At 42.3% G+C, this 14,796-nt stretch overlaps 1 protein-coding gene across 1 annotated transcript; it reads left to right on the top strand.

Annotated features, from left to right (window-relative positions):
- Nucleotides 1-2,197: 2,197 nt before the first annotated feature.
- Nucleotides 2,198-13,201, top strand: LOC124284970 (ganglioside-induced differentiation-associated protein 1-like). Its single transcript, XM_046721102.1, has 5 exons — nucleotides 2,198-2,331; nucleotides 8,132-8,323; nucleotides 9,039-9,197; nucleotides 11,707-11,916; nucleotides 12,630-13,201. Exons 2-5 carry the CDS (start codon nucleotides 8,218-8,220, stop codon nucleotides 12,851-12,853), a joined length of 699 nt encoding a protein of 232 aa, XP_046577058.1. The 5' UTR covers nucleotides 2,198-2,331; nucleotides 8,132-8,217; the 3' UTR covers nucleotides 12,854-13,201.
- The last annotated feature ends 1,595 nt before the right edge of the window (nucleotides 13,202-14,796 follow it).

Below are 14,796 nucleotides of genomic sequence, written 5' to 3'. Positions count from 1 at the left end.
CCCAGGATTATCCGTTATGAAAGTATGTTCTTTACTCAGCGATTTTTCTTCTGTTTATTTTTAATTCTGAAGCCAGCATAAACGTGTGACAACTTTATGCTGCGAGATTTTACAGTACACAGATTACAGCAAACATGTGACTACTCCCCGTATTGCTTGAGGTAAGGGACCGTTCATAATTTATGGCTCGGGGGCAATGATGATTGTAAGGGAGGGTCACCCATTTTGTTCTGGGGAGGTAGGGGAGTCATCAGTTTTGCACACATGCACAAGAGAGGTTCAGCACTTTTGTAAATTTCATAATATTTAAAAAAATATGCGTAAAATTATGGGAGGAATGGGGTCATTGATTTTGTACATGACGTGCAGTTTGGGGTCACTTTGTACATACATTTTTCACATTGTACAGAAAAGTTGTTTAACAATCTATCATTAAAATATTGACACAGTTCACTATTTGTTACGAGGGAGGAGTGCAGAGAAAGGGACAGCCAGGTGTTCGAGAACGGATGGAGACGACACAGAACACGTTAATGAATAAATAACTTTGTCTGTGAACGTGCTTCTCGAACACCTGGCTGTCCCTTTCTCTGCACTCCTCCCTCGTAACAAACAGTGAACTGTGTCAATATTTTAATGATAGTTTGTTAAACAACTTTATTATTTTTAGGACAAAATTCTGCAAAAACCTCACAGAGTGGGTATGATGTTTTGATTATGATCAGCGTTTCATTGAGTATGTTATGTTTATTAGTTTTCGAGTTAGATTGCAATTCATCGGTCCGCTTTTGAGCCAAACGGGCTGTAAATGCAGATAGAGTGAGTGTAATGAAGGTATTGGTTCTTTGTGTTTTAAATAGCTTCTATGGTTGTTTCTCATGATACTTGTGTAATCGAAACCTGTTAAAATTGCTAATAAAGGAGTTGTCAAAACAATTATATTTTTATACTAGTTACTGGTCAGGAGATATGGAAAATCTGTTGCCATCGTGGTAAGAGTTCCAACACTCTCTTGTACCACAAAACTGTTTTGATATAATCGTATGTCTTTCTCCGATGAAAGTTCTTTTTCATGATAAATGAAACAAATAGTTCTATGAGGGCAGTCTCTAGTATGAATGAGCCAGGATCCTCTTCATTTCCGACAGCTGACCGTAATTACACAGGGACATAGGCTGTTTCACACATAACGTTGATCAGTGTTAGCTTAACAGGTATGTCTACATTTGAACTGTTGCCATAGGTAAGCCGCAAAATATTATACGATTTCCTAATTGACATTGGCCTTCATATTTTCCGTCCTTTCCTGGACAATATTTTCGAAATCGAGGTCGTCTCTCCTCCCAAATTTTAAGGCACAGTTTCTGTCAACACAGACGCCTAAGATTTCAGTCACAGTTACGTCCCTTCAAAGAGCCAGGATCCGTTGGTTCGAATCTCGGTTTAGGAGTACCCTACTTGTGCTCCTGAGTGACGCAGCCTGACCAACTCAAGTTAACGTCCAAGCTCTTTGTTATTTTACCTCTCCTTGAGATTATAAACACAAAATATTCATTCACTGAGGACTGTCACCTCTCCGAGTGGCGTGATACGATGGAATATGTGGCACTACACCCGCTTAAATCCGACCTGCTGATTTAAATACACCTTTCTCAAAAAAGATTCGGGGATGAACTTGTCTTCACCAATCCATGCTTGTTGTGAGAGGCGACTAACGGGATCAGGTGGTCAGGCTCGGTGATGCATGTCATCATATCCCAGTCGATGCTCAAAGTGAATCACTGGATTGTCCGGTTCAGTCAAACCACAAGCAAAATAACAAACAAAGATAGATGTACTATTCATGTGATTCGTTGCAAGTACAGGAAACTAACTATCACAGAATACAGAGGGAGATTATGGTCTCATGATATCTAATACTCTAAGTTGAAATGTATCTACTGGATAGCAAGGGTTGACAATCTGTAGTCTGTGGTAAAAACATCATTCTCTCGCAGGAGAATGTCTTATTCAGTTACTTCCGTCCAACACTGTGATTCCAAAAATCGTTTCGTTGTTTCAAACAATTTTGCCAGTAACACTTCCGTTGTCAACGTGCTAACACCGTAGATAAAGCGATTTTAGGTTCAGGTGTGAGGTATCCAGTTCAACTTTGATAGTGTCAAGTACAATTTTACTGGCACGTTAGCTGTGGTCGGAGACAGCGCTACTTTCTCTACTCGACCTGAGTGTCATAATCAACTGTTAACTCCCCTCCAGGTAGCCATGGCTGACGAGTCCCGGCCTCGCTTCACGCTGTACTATACTCCAACATCGTACTATTCCCATAAGGTACTGTAACTTAACACAACAAGAGAAGGTAGTTACATGTACTTGATGTTGCTTTAATCAATCGCCCACCTGACTTTTTAATACACCGGTTTTCAAACTACACCAGGTCACTCGGTGGCGTGGTGCGATAAGTGACTTTCTATATGACTGGATCACGGTGACACAACTCTAGGATATTTCCGGGGACACAAGATAGTTGTGTGAATATTGTATACCTTAACACTGCCATCTGTGACAGGTAGATGGTGTGATCAATAAATAGAGTCAGGTGGATGGAGGTTGGTGGAAGTGCAGATAGATGGATGTAGAAGGGCAGGTTGACACTGTTGTACAGTCAGGTGGATGGAGGTAGAAGGACAGGTAGACAGTGTTGTACAGTCAGGTGGATGGAGGTAGAAGGGCAGGTAGACAGTGTGGTACAGTCAGGTGGATGGAGGTAGAAGGACAGGTAGACAGTGTGGTACAGTCAGGTAGATGAAGGTAGAAGGGTAGGTAGACGGTGTGGTACAGTCAGGTGGATGGAGGTAGAAGGGCAGGTAGACAGTCAGGTGGATGGAGGTAGAAGGACAGGTAGATAGTGTGGTACAGTCAGGTGGATGGAGGTAGAAGGACAGGTAGACAGTATAGTACAGTCAGGTAGATGAGATAGACGTACAGGTAGGCAGTGTTGAACAGTCAGGTGGATGAAGGTAGAAGGACAGGTAGACAGTGTGGTATAGTCAGGTGGATGAAGGTAGAAGGGCAGGTAGACAGTTTGGTATTGTCAGGTGGATGAAGGTAGAAGTGCAGGTAGACAGTGTGGTAAAGTCAGGTGGATGACGGTAGAAGGGCAGGTAGACAGTTTGGTATTGTCAGGTGGATGAAGGTAGAAGGGCAGGTAGACAGTTTGGTATTGTCAGGTGGATGAAGGTAGAAGTGCAGGTAGACAGTGTGGTATTGTCAGGTGGATGAAGGTAGAAGGGCAGGTAGACAGTTTGGTATTGTCAGGTGGATGAAGGTAGAAGTGCAGGTAGACAGTGTGGTATTGTCAGGTGGATGAAGGTAGAAGTGCAGGTAGACAGTTTGGTATTGTCAGGTGGATGAAGGTAGAAGTGCAGGTAGACAGTTTGGTATTGTCAGGTGGATGAAGGTAGAAGTGCAGGTAGACAGTTTGGTATTGTCAGGTGGATGAAGGTAGAAGGGCAGGTAGACAGTTTGGTATTGTCAGGTGGATGAAGGTGGAAGTGCAGGTAGACAGTGTGGTATTGTCAGGTAGATGAAGGTAGAACTGCAGGTAGACGGTTTGGTATAGTCAGGTGGATGAAGGTAGAAGGGCAGGTAAACAGTTTGGTATTGTCACGTGGATGAAGGTGGAAGTGCAGGTAGACAGTTTGGTATTGTCAGGTGAATGTAGGTAGAAGTGCAGGTAGACAGTGTGGTATTGTCAGGTGGATGAAGGTAGAAGTGCAGGTAGACAGTGTGGTATTGTCAGGTGGATGAAGGTAGAAGTGTCAGAAGTGAAGGTAGACAGTGTGGTATAGTCAGGTGGATGAAGGTAGAAGGGCAGGTAGACAGTGTGGTATTGTCAGGTGGATGAAGGTAGAAGGGCAGGTAGACAGTTTGGTATTGTCAGGTGGATGAAGGTAGAAGTGCAGGTAGACAGTGTGGTATAGTCAGGTAGATGAAGGTAGAAGTGTAGGTAGACAGTGTGGTATAGTCAGGTAGATGAAGGTAGAAGTGTAGGTAGACAGTGTGGTATTGTCAGGTGGATGAAGGTAGAAGTGCAGGTAGACAGTTTGGTATAGTCAGGTGGATGAAGGTGGAAGTGCAGGTAGACAGTTTGGTATAGTCAGGTGGATGAAGGTGGAAGTGCAGGTAGACGGTGTTGTACAGTCAACTGGATGGAGGTAGAACTGACTGACTGACTAAGTTTGGTTTACGCCGCTTTTAGCAATATTCCAGCAACATCACGGCGGGGGACACCAGAAATGGGCTTCACACATTGTGCCCATGTGGGGATTCGAACCCGGGTCATCGGCGTGACGAGCCAACGCTTTAACCATTAGGCTACCCCACCGCCCCAGATGGAGGTAGAAGTGCAGGTAGACGGTGTGGTATTCAGGTGGATGGAGCTTGATGGAAGGGCAGGTAGACAGCGTGATGGAACATGAGATAGATAAATGAACCAAAATTAGTTGAAATAAACGTACAAAAAAACGTTAAAATAATGGAAGAAGGTAGGTCTTCTGGATGAACGCACAAGTACCAGAGAAAAATAAATGCCATTTGTCAACCAGATATATGGTCGTGCATGATGTAATGACATATGCAATATCCTGCTCGACAATCATGAACATGTGATGTTGAATATGTTGCCATGACAACAGTTAATATAGGACATTAACTCTTACACAATACTCAGTTAGTGGTTCTGTAACATCTGTCATTTCTGTGAATTCTGACACCTCGTGATCTTTCCCCAAGGCCTAAACCTCCTTTGTGTGTGATTATATGTGATATATGGCGAATTATTACTTCTAGTTGGCTTGGAAGATGTTTTGTACTTATGATGAATGTTTAGGCATCGGTTTTCATGTAAATGTATGGTTGGAACAAGAATAAACGATGGCGGGGTGTGGGTGTGGGGTGCGAGTTGGGTCATCGTACAATAAAACACTGCCTGGAGAATCTATGGCGACGGGTGTAGCCCGGTGATGTTTGTAGTGTTTTAGTGTGCGATAAACAACGATGAGATATTATTGGTATTTCCAGAATATCTCGCAGTTCTCATGGCTACTATTTGTAGCTTTTCTCCCAATACCGATTGCCATATCTAGCCCACTTTTGGAAGCGGAAGTTGCGCTTATCTGCGTTACCGCTACGTCTAGCCTGGCAAAAAATAACGTACAACGCCTTTACGATGCGTTCCAGCCTCAGGAAATGAAGTCATGGTAGAGCAATGTTTTATTTTGAAATAGATTACTCCTCGTTCTTCATTGTTCTTTGTGATTTATCGCATGGGAAGATATACGATTTCTCTTTTGTATAACTCAAAGATAAGATATCAAATATTTGTCATTCGTTTGGTTTTCTCATTATACATGTTTCTTTTCGACTGTTCCATTATTGGAATCAATGGTATGTACTGAGAAAATGTTAAAACTATTGACATAACGTGACGCTGTTGTTGCCAGTGATTCAGAATTCACTTGTCATTCTGGACGTACATTAACCAGTAAAAACTGTCGCAGCTGAACGTCATTGCATGATATTTCTGGGACTTATGTATCGTCCATAACATGGTTCAACTGGAGGAAATCATGAGAATCCGTAGATTCCCGGAATAAAAGCAGAAAACACCCCACATGTTTTTTCATGTAACTGAAAAATATGATTACATATATTGTCAGGTGCTGATGACTGACATGTGATGACATATGTTGACAGCTGCATATGACAGGTGCTGATGGTTGACATGCGATGACATATGTTGACATATGTTGACATGAGATGCTGATGTTGACAGATGCATGGCTGACATGACATATGTTGACAGGTGCTGATGGCTGATCATGAACATGACATATGTTGACATATGATAAAAGCTGACATGTTTTTCATGTGACATATGATGACAGATGCTGATGGCTGACATGCGATGACATATGTTGACAGATGCTGATGAATGACATGCGATGACATATGTTGACAGTTGCTGATGATGACATGTGATGACATATGTTGACAGATGCTGATGACATGCGATGACATATGTTGACAGATGCTGATGGCTGACATGCATGGTTCATGACATATGTTGACAGATGCTGATGGCTGACATGAGATGACATATGTTGACAGATGCTGATGGCTGACAGATGCTGATGGCTGACATGAGATGACATATGTTGACAGATGCTGATGGCTGACATGAGATGACATATGTTGACAGATGCTGATGGCTGACATGCGATGACATATGTTGACAGCTGCTGATGGCTGACATGTGATGACATATGTTGACAGATGCTGATGGCTGACATGCGATGACATATGTTGACAGATGCTGATGGCTGACATGTGATGACATATGTTGACAGATGCTGATGGCTGATGTTGACGGAGATGACATATGTTGACAGATGCTGATGGCTGACATGCGATGACATATGTTGACAGTTGCTGATGGCTGACATGAGATGACATATGTTGACAGATGCTGATGGCTGACATGATGATGACATATGTTGACAGATGCTGATGGCTGATATGTTGACGATGATGTGATATGTTGACAGATGCTGATGGCTGACATGTATGTTGACAGATGCTGATGGCTATGTGATGACATATTGCAATGGCTGATCGTCCAGGAAATCATGAGACATATGTTGACAGATGCTGATGGCTGACATGAGATGACATATGTTGACAGATGCTGATGGCTGACATGCGATGACATATATTGACAGATGCTGATGGCTGACATGATGACATATGTTGACAGATGCTGATGGCTGACATGTGATGACATATGTTGACAGATGCTGATGACTGACATGTGATGACATATATTGACAGGTGCTGATGATTGACATGACATATGACATATGGCTTGACAGATGACTCATGCATGTAATGACATATATTGACAGATGCTGATGGCTGACATGTGATGACATATATGGACAGGTGCTGATGATTGACATGCGATGACATATATTGACAGATGCTGATGACTGACATGCGATGACATATATTTGACAGATGCTGATGGCTGACATGTGATGACATATATATGTTGACAGATGCTGATGGCTGACATGAGATGACATATGTTGACAGATGCTGATGGCTGACATGATGACATGTTGACAGGTGCTGATGGCTGACATGCGATGCATATGGACAGACATGACTGACATGCGATGACATATGTTGACAGATGCTGATGGCTGACATGAGATGACATATGTTGACAGATGCTGATGGCTGACATGAGATGACATATGTTGACAGATGCTGATGGCTGACATGAGATGACATATGTTGACAGATGCTGATGGCTGACATGAGATGACATATGTTGACAGATGCTGATGGCTGACATGCGATGACATATGTTGACAGCTGCTGATGGCTGACATGTGATGACATATGTTGACAGATGCTGATGGCTGACATGAGATGACATATATGGACAGATGCTGATGGCTGACATGAGATGACATATGTTGACAGATGCTGATGGCTGATCGTCCATAACATGGTTCAACTGGAGGAAATCATGAAAATCCGTAGATTCCCGGAATAAAAGCAGAAAACACCCCACATGTTTTTTCATGTAACTGAAAAATATGATTACTTATATTGTCAGGTGCTGATGACTGACATGTGATGACATATGTTGACAGCTCCAGATGACTCACATTCGATGACATATATTGACAGGTGCTGATGGCTTACATGCGATGACATATGTTGACATTTGCTGATGACTGACATGTGATGACATATATGGACAGGTGCTGATGACTGACTTGCGATGACATATGTTGACAGTTGCTGATGGCTGACATGCGATGTCATATGTTGACAGTTGCTGATGAATGACAGGCGATGACATATATTGACAGATGCTGATGGCTGACATGCGATGACATATGTTGACAGATGCTGATGGCTGACATGTGATGACATATATTGACAGTTGCTGATGACTCACATGTGATGACATATATCGACAGGTGCTGATGATTTACATGCGATGACATATATTGACATGTGCAGATAACTCACGTGTAATGACATATATTGACAGGTGCTGATGGCTCTGTATGAGAAAGGAGAACTGTTTACGGAGAGAGTGGTGCACCTGGGAAAGGGCGAGGGGTAGCCAGGTGGTACATGGAGGTCAACCCCGCGGGACAGGTGCCCGTACTGGGAGATAGAGGCAAGCTGATACCCGAGTCCGAAGACATCATCGAATACATCGACAGGGAGATTGCAAATGGTTTGTGTCACCATGATTACAGTTCTAGTCTTTTTTTCCTCATCAAGAACTTTGGTATTTCCATGAGTGACGCAGCCATAGGTGAATATGTAGGCTTATATGTCAAGATATATGTCAGCTTTGAGATAAACATGGTATTTGACCCGAAAAGGCAAATATTCCAATGACTATATAATTTCTGAATGACTGTCAAGACTTCGCTCTGAAAGTCATTAGTGTCCATGAGTGAGGATATGATAAATAAACAAATACAGCATATCATCATCAGACTCTTACAGAAATTATGAAATAGTTTATATTGTAGTTATAATATATCTATCAATATTGCTAAATACTGTTTCATGTTTGGATATATATTTTAGATACAAGAAAAAATATCAATCAAATCACAGATTCCTTATTATTTGTGGGTGTTAAACTCTGAGCTTTTTGTCATTGAATTTATATTGGTTGGAAAATCACCACGGCACCATAATTTGTCTTAACTAAAAATATCAGAACCCCCCTATAATGTATTGATTCAACTAATACACGATCATTACACGTATATAATGTGATGCCCAGTTATCGAGGGATTACAGATGAGATGAAGTTGTATATGGTGTAATGTATCATTTAAAGTACTCCACATTTGAATATAAATCTTTGAAAACACCGAACGAAGAACCAGAGAAAGACATATCTTTTTATATCATGGTAACGTTTTCATTTTCAGAACCCAAACTAGTTCCATCGCTAGACACAGACCTTGGAAAACATGTTGAGAAATTCCGAAAACTGTTAAAACAGACCCCAGTAGAGGTCCTCACGCATGGACTGATGCACAACCCCGAGATGGCCCCTGGGGGCACCTGCTCCCCTACCCATAAGGCAGGTGAGGTAGCGGAGGAAAGAGTCTCAACAGGGATAGGTCTTTAGCCATCGCACAAATGTACCGTTTCTACAGTATACGACAACTCGAGTGCATCGGGGTCGTTATGTAAGCATTATCTACGACCAGGGAGACTATATAACGTTTTGTAGATTATCCCTGCTATGACGTATGGAGGTCAGTTTCGAATTAAATCAGCCAGGGCCTAGATTTTCGAAGCTCTCTTTGCGCTGAGATAGTCGTAAGTTAATGTTAATGCTAATGTATGGCACTTACGAGGATCTTAGCGCTAGGCTCAGGCATGTTTGATGGTGGGGGCTTATGAAACGACCAGGTATTATTTCCCGATCGGGATGTAGTTAGTTCTGGTATCGAAGTTGTGGTTTGGAACTGAAGTTTGAAGTGTTTTCGGCGACTGTTTTCAACCTTGTGACGTATTACAAAATTTATAATTACTGCGTCAGCACATTGATTTACTGTTACAGATCCTAAACCACCATAATAATGTACGAACCATGACATCACCTTTAAAGGTTAACAGTACGATAGTAATGTCCTTCGCTATTTACACAAGCACATTACACCAAATTCCTAAAGGTTATTTATTGGTAGAACCATTTTATGACGTCATTCTCTGGATTGTTCTGGACGTGGTATGAAGTCCTAAATGTCATCAGTGCCTTGTGCTGTAGATGTCCTAATATAGATACTGAGTACTGAGGATTAGTAATCAAGTTTTAGATCGTATTTTGATTTAAACTAACAATTGGTTGTAGGATAAATCGTGGTGCTAGTAAAATACGATGTAGTGAGATTATGGTTTTACGCCGCTTTTAGCAATATTCCAGCAATATCAAGGCGGGGACACCACACATGGGCTTCACACATTGTATCCATGTGTCGAATCGAATCCGGATCTTCGAGTGAACGCTTTAATCACTAGGCTACGCCACCGCCCCGAAATACGATGTAACGTCACGTTCAAGATTACTCAACGTATATTAGTCCATGAGGTACACAACGTTTGATGCCCACATGGGGTGGCCAAGCTTTGAGGTGTTTAAAATGAAGATACATGTCTAATATCTATGTTAAAGCATGATGGTAATCACATATTAGCAGCTATTATTGTTTATGGCGGTTATAAAAAGTTGCCTGACGCTGCTTCCCTAAAACATAGATATGTGGCTGACAGACTTATGGAGGTTCTATTGCCCACTGAGACACCGAAACACCGCGGTTTAACCTGACCCACCCTTCGCATATATTGAGGCACAGTCCTTTTGTCACCTCAGGCACAGCAACAACAAGTACCATCTATTAACGTCGTCATTTGGTGTGATACGGCTAGGGATTCGAACTAGCGACGCTCTATCCACTTGACAACAGTGGCGCTAAATTGACAAATGGGGAGACAACTTTCTGAAGAAATGATATCAAGTTGTGGGGCATCGATACGTCACAAACATAGGAGTGAGTGAGTGAGTTTAGTTTTACGCAGCACTCAGCAATATTCCAGCTATATGGCGGCGGTCTGTAAATAATCGAGTCTGGACCAGACAATCCAGTGGTCGCAATTGGGAACAGATGACATGTGTCAACCAAGCCAGCGAGCCTGACCACCCGATCCCGTTAGTCGCCTCTTACGACAAGCATGGGTTACTGAAGATCCCTATTCTAACCCGGACCTTCACGGGTACACAAACATAGGAGCTGGAGGTAGACTTCAGTATTGTCTATTGTTTTGGCTTTTCATTTATATGTGGAGAGAGTAACCGACGCGAAACTCGAAAGTAACGTTACGAACGCTTTGTGGACCCTGGTAAATTAAATCGAAAGAACTGTAACGTTAACATATTCCGAAAACAAATATTATTTTACAAATTACTGAAAGATGCACTTTGCGTCGTAACTAAAAACGTCTTTACTTGCGTCTACAAATTGCGTTATACGACAAAATATACTCACGTAAGCAAATTTACACATATGCAAAAAATACACACATGTGCAAGTGTCGTCGTATAAACAGGGCTTTTAACATGGAAACACCTCTCCGCGTGTTACTGTACAGGGTTTTAAATACACGTGGATAAAGATCTACCACAAAGCAGCCACCAAAGAATATATTTTGTTCTGAGAAACGTATTGAAAATACGCTCAGCTGTATACGAACTTCTATCAGAGACCGGGGCGGTGGGGTAGCCGAGTGGTTAAAGTGTTCGCTCTTCACGCGGAAAACCTGGGTTAGATCCCTCACATGGGTACAATGTGTAACGCCCATTTCTGGTGTCCCCCGCCGTGATATTGCTGGAATATTACTAAATGCGGCTTAAAACTAAACTCACTCACTATCAGAGACCACATAATATATTCTTTTATATGGCCTCTGTTTCTATGGAGTTTTTTCACCAAGTGAATATCTCTCGTAAATGCCCGGAAATTTATAATTTACTCGAGACCGACATTTTTTGCTCCGTTCCTTTTTCTATAAAATGTACATTTTCATGTCCAGAAAGGGATGAGTATTTCATACAACAAGAAGCAAAGCTGACCCGAATGGCGGAAGAAGAGGCCGATTTGAAAGATGCCTACCTGAAAAAAGCAGCTGGTGTCAAGGCCAGGTCAGAGGTCGTGAGAGACCAGTCACGTGTCCAGGCCGCCATTGACGCAGTGCATCCGGTACTGGACGAAGTTGAAGATCAGCTGACAAGGACGAAGCAAGGTGAGAATTTGAAGAGTATTTGGCCGTTATCTTACTGTGACAATGAAGAATACACAATAATTTAATTAATTGTTAATCTGATAAAGGTGAGTTACGATGGAATTTTATCATTAAAATACAACGTAAGCATATAAAAGCATTAGCAGGCCTGTCATGACCCTATTCATTTGTTAAAATCTTCAGGTTCAGGTTCTATTATAGTGTCGGAATTCGTTCTGCAGAGTAGGGTCCCTTTGACATAACAGAATCCTGTGACTGCAGATTCACCTTAATTATGTTTTTTTGGGGTTTTTTTGCGTGCTGTTTTGTTTTTGCCCCGACATATCTGAACTACTGTTCAAGACGTCGTTGAACCCCATTCCCTGACTTTTTACGTAGACAAAAAAGTAGGTCCTTTACAGTCATCTCCAAAAGCGGACAATAGTACAATATAGTAACCCGTGAAGATCCGGGTGAATTGATCTTCAGTAATCCATGCTTGTCGTAAGAGGCGACTAACGGGATCAGATGGTCAGGCAGTTGATGACTTGGTTGACACATGTCATCGCATTGCGTAGGTCAATGCTCATGCTGTTGATCACTGGATTGTCTGGTCCAGACTCGATTATTTACAGACAGCCGCCATATAGCTGGAAAACTGAGTACGGTGTAAAACTAAATTCACACACTCACTCACAATATATAGTATAATCTGACACTGAGCTACTGCGCAGGTGTGGAAGGCGAGAGCTGGCTCTGTGGGCGTGGCTTCACGGCGGCTGACATTAACCTGGTGGTTCTGTTGAAGAGACTGACGAAGTTGGGACTCTTCTCTATCTATTGCTCCATCAACAACCGGAAGTCGCTGTGGGACTACTGGGAGAGGGCACAGAAGAGGCTGCCCTTTATTAAGATCATAGAAGTCGAGAGAAACTATTTGAAATGCTTGCAGAAATGATGAAAGTTGAACACACCAGGAGGTGCAGGAAAGAGGCAGCGTAACGGATGTTATTCAATGTCCCTATATTCATTTAGATTTTACGTACAGGTAATTATCTTTATCGAATCGTCCTCAGAACACAGAGTGTAGTTTAGTGTACAAGACATGTATCCCTCTTGCACGACAACGGTATTAGAATGTATACCGAAACGCCACAAAGTAATATAATAGGGAACCTATCACATAAAGAACCTGTCACCTACTCATCAACTTCTAAATGCCAATCGAATAGATCACGATATTTATCAACATAAGCAGCAACTTACAGCTGAATCTAATCGGCACGAATACAGAGCTATATTGGTTGTTGTTTTTGGTTTTTGTTTAACGCTGCATTCGGCAATATTCCAGCAAGCAACTCGTCCTTGTTCCAGAAAGCTACACGGATTTTTTCACTCGTTACGGTTTTTTTCTACTGCTAATAGGAAAAATCAAAATGAAGGAGAGGATGTTATGTTATGCCACAGGTGCAATAATGGCATGTGGCGGTGAAACCATGACATGTGGTAGGTGAAACCATGACATGAGATGGGTGAAACCAGGACATGTGGCGGTGAAACCATGGCATGTGGCGGTGAAACCATGGCATGAATAATCATATGTTTGTTTGTTTAACGCCGCACTCAGCAATATTTCTGATAAAGAATCGCGTCTGGACCAGACAATCCAGTGATCAACAGCATAAGCATCAATATACGCAACTGGGATATGATGACATGTGTCATCAGTGAGCCTGACCATCAGATCCCGATCGTCGCCTCTTACGACAAGCATGGGTTGCTGAAGATGAATTCTAACACGGACCTCCACGGATTGAGGAATCATGTCATGTAAGGGTGAAATCATGTCATGTAAGGGTGAAATCATGTCATGTAAGGGTGAAATCATGGCATGTCGGTAGCGGCATATCATGTGGTTTGTGGAATCATATGTGTTAAATCATACTTTAACTCACGAGGTGAGGTGAAATGGGGGTTAACGTCGCACTAAAGAATATGTGTGGCTGCTTGTACTAGCCCAGACTTAAGCTGGTTTTATAGTGCTAGCCCACTGAGATACCATGCCGCAGTGAAGCATGAATACCCCACTCAGACACATTATACTGACTCCGAGCCGACCAGTCCTTGTTGTACCCATTAATGCCGGGCGCCAAGCAGGGACCAACAAGTACCATCTTTTATCGTCTTTCGGTATGACGAGGCCGGGGATCGAACCCGCGACCTTTCGCTCTCCTGGCTTAAGTCATGTGAAAGGGCTGCAAAATTCATTTTCTTTCTGAAAGTATAAAGCTGATGTATCATTTCTTTAATGGACAAATTTGTATCTCTGAAGTCATTTCACTTCATGATAGAATGATGGCAGTGCCACATTGTGTCTTTGTTATCGTGGTCCATAGGGGCACATAGAGAAAGTGTCGTTGTTGGGTCCGTTCATAATGTATGGCGGGAGGGGGGGTGGGGGTAGGGGTTGATGATGATGTTTATGGAGAAGCATGTACAATGTGAATGACCCCCCCCTAAAATGTATGTACAAAGTAAGTGACACCCTCCAGCCCGCATGTCATGTACAAAATCAATGACCCCCCTCCCCATTCCAATATTTTTAAGCATAATTTTTAATATTGTTATGTACAAAATTGCTGAGCCCCCCAGAAACATGTGTACAAAATTGATGACCCCTCCCCAGAACAAAAAGGGTGACAAACCCCACCAGCACCACCCCGTCCCCTTATAATAAATTATGAACGGTCCCTAAGTTCCCTTTTACGGGGATTGCTGTTGTCTGTATTTTATCAGGTGAAGCATTGTGGACTGCAATAAACTTGCCTGTGATTTATACAGTGTCTTATCTTGGAAATACAACGAGAATATATGACAGGAGAATGACCTAAACCGGTGAGT

Source organism: Haliotis rubra, unplaced genomic scaffold (genome assembly GCF_003918875.1).
Source record: "Haliotis rubra isolate DU_JTF1 unplaced genomic scaffold, ASM391887v1 Scf11, whole genome shotgun sequence".
In the NCBI taxonomy this organism is placed as follows: domain Eukaryota; kingdom Metazoa; phylum Mollusca; class Gastropoda; order Lepetellida; family Haliotidae; genus Haliotis; species Haliotis rubra.
Note: the sequence above shows the minus strand (reverse complement) of the source record. Positions and strands in the feature narration are given on the sequence as shown.

Bases quoted from the DNA above. Each gene is read 5' to 3' on its own strand.
- LOC124284970 (XM_046721102.1), top strand. From the start codon at position 8,218: ATGGAGGTCAACCCCGCGGGACAGGTGCCCGTACTGGGAGATAGAGGC. The intron at 8,324-9,038 runs GTTTGTGTCACC...TTTCATTTTCAG, and splicing joins CGACAGGGAGATTGCAAATG to AACCCAAACTAGTTCCATCG. The intron at 11,917-12,629 runs GTGAGAATTTGA...GCTACTGCGCAG, and splicing joins GCTGACAAGGACGAAGCAAG to GTGTGGAAGGCGAGAGCTGG.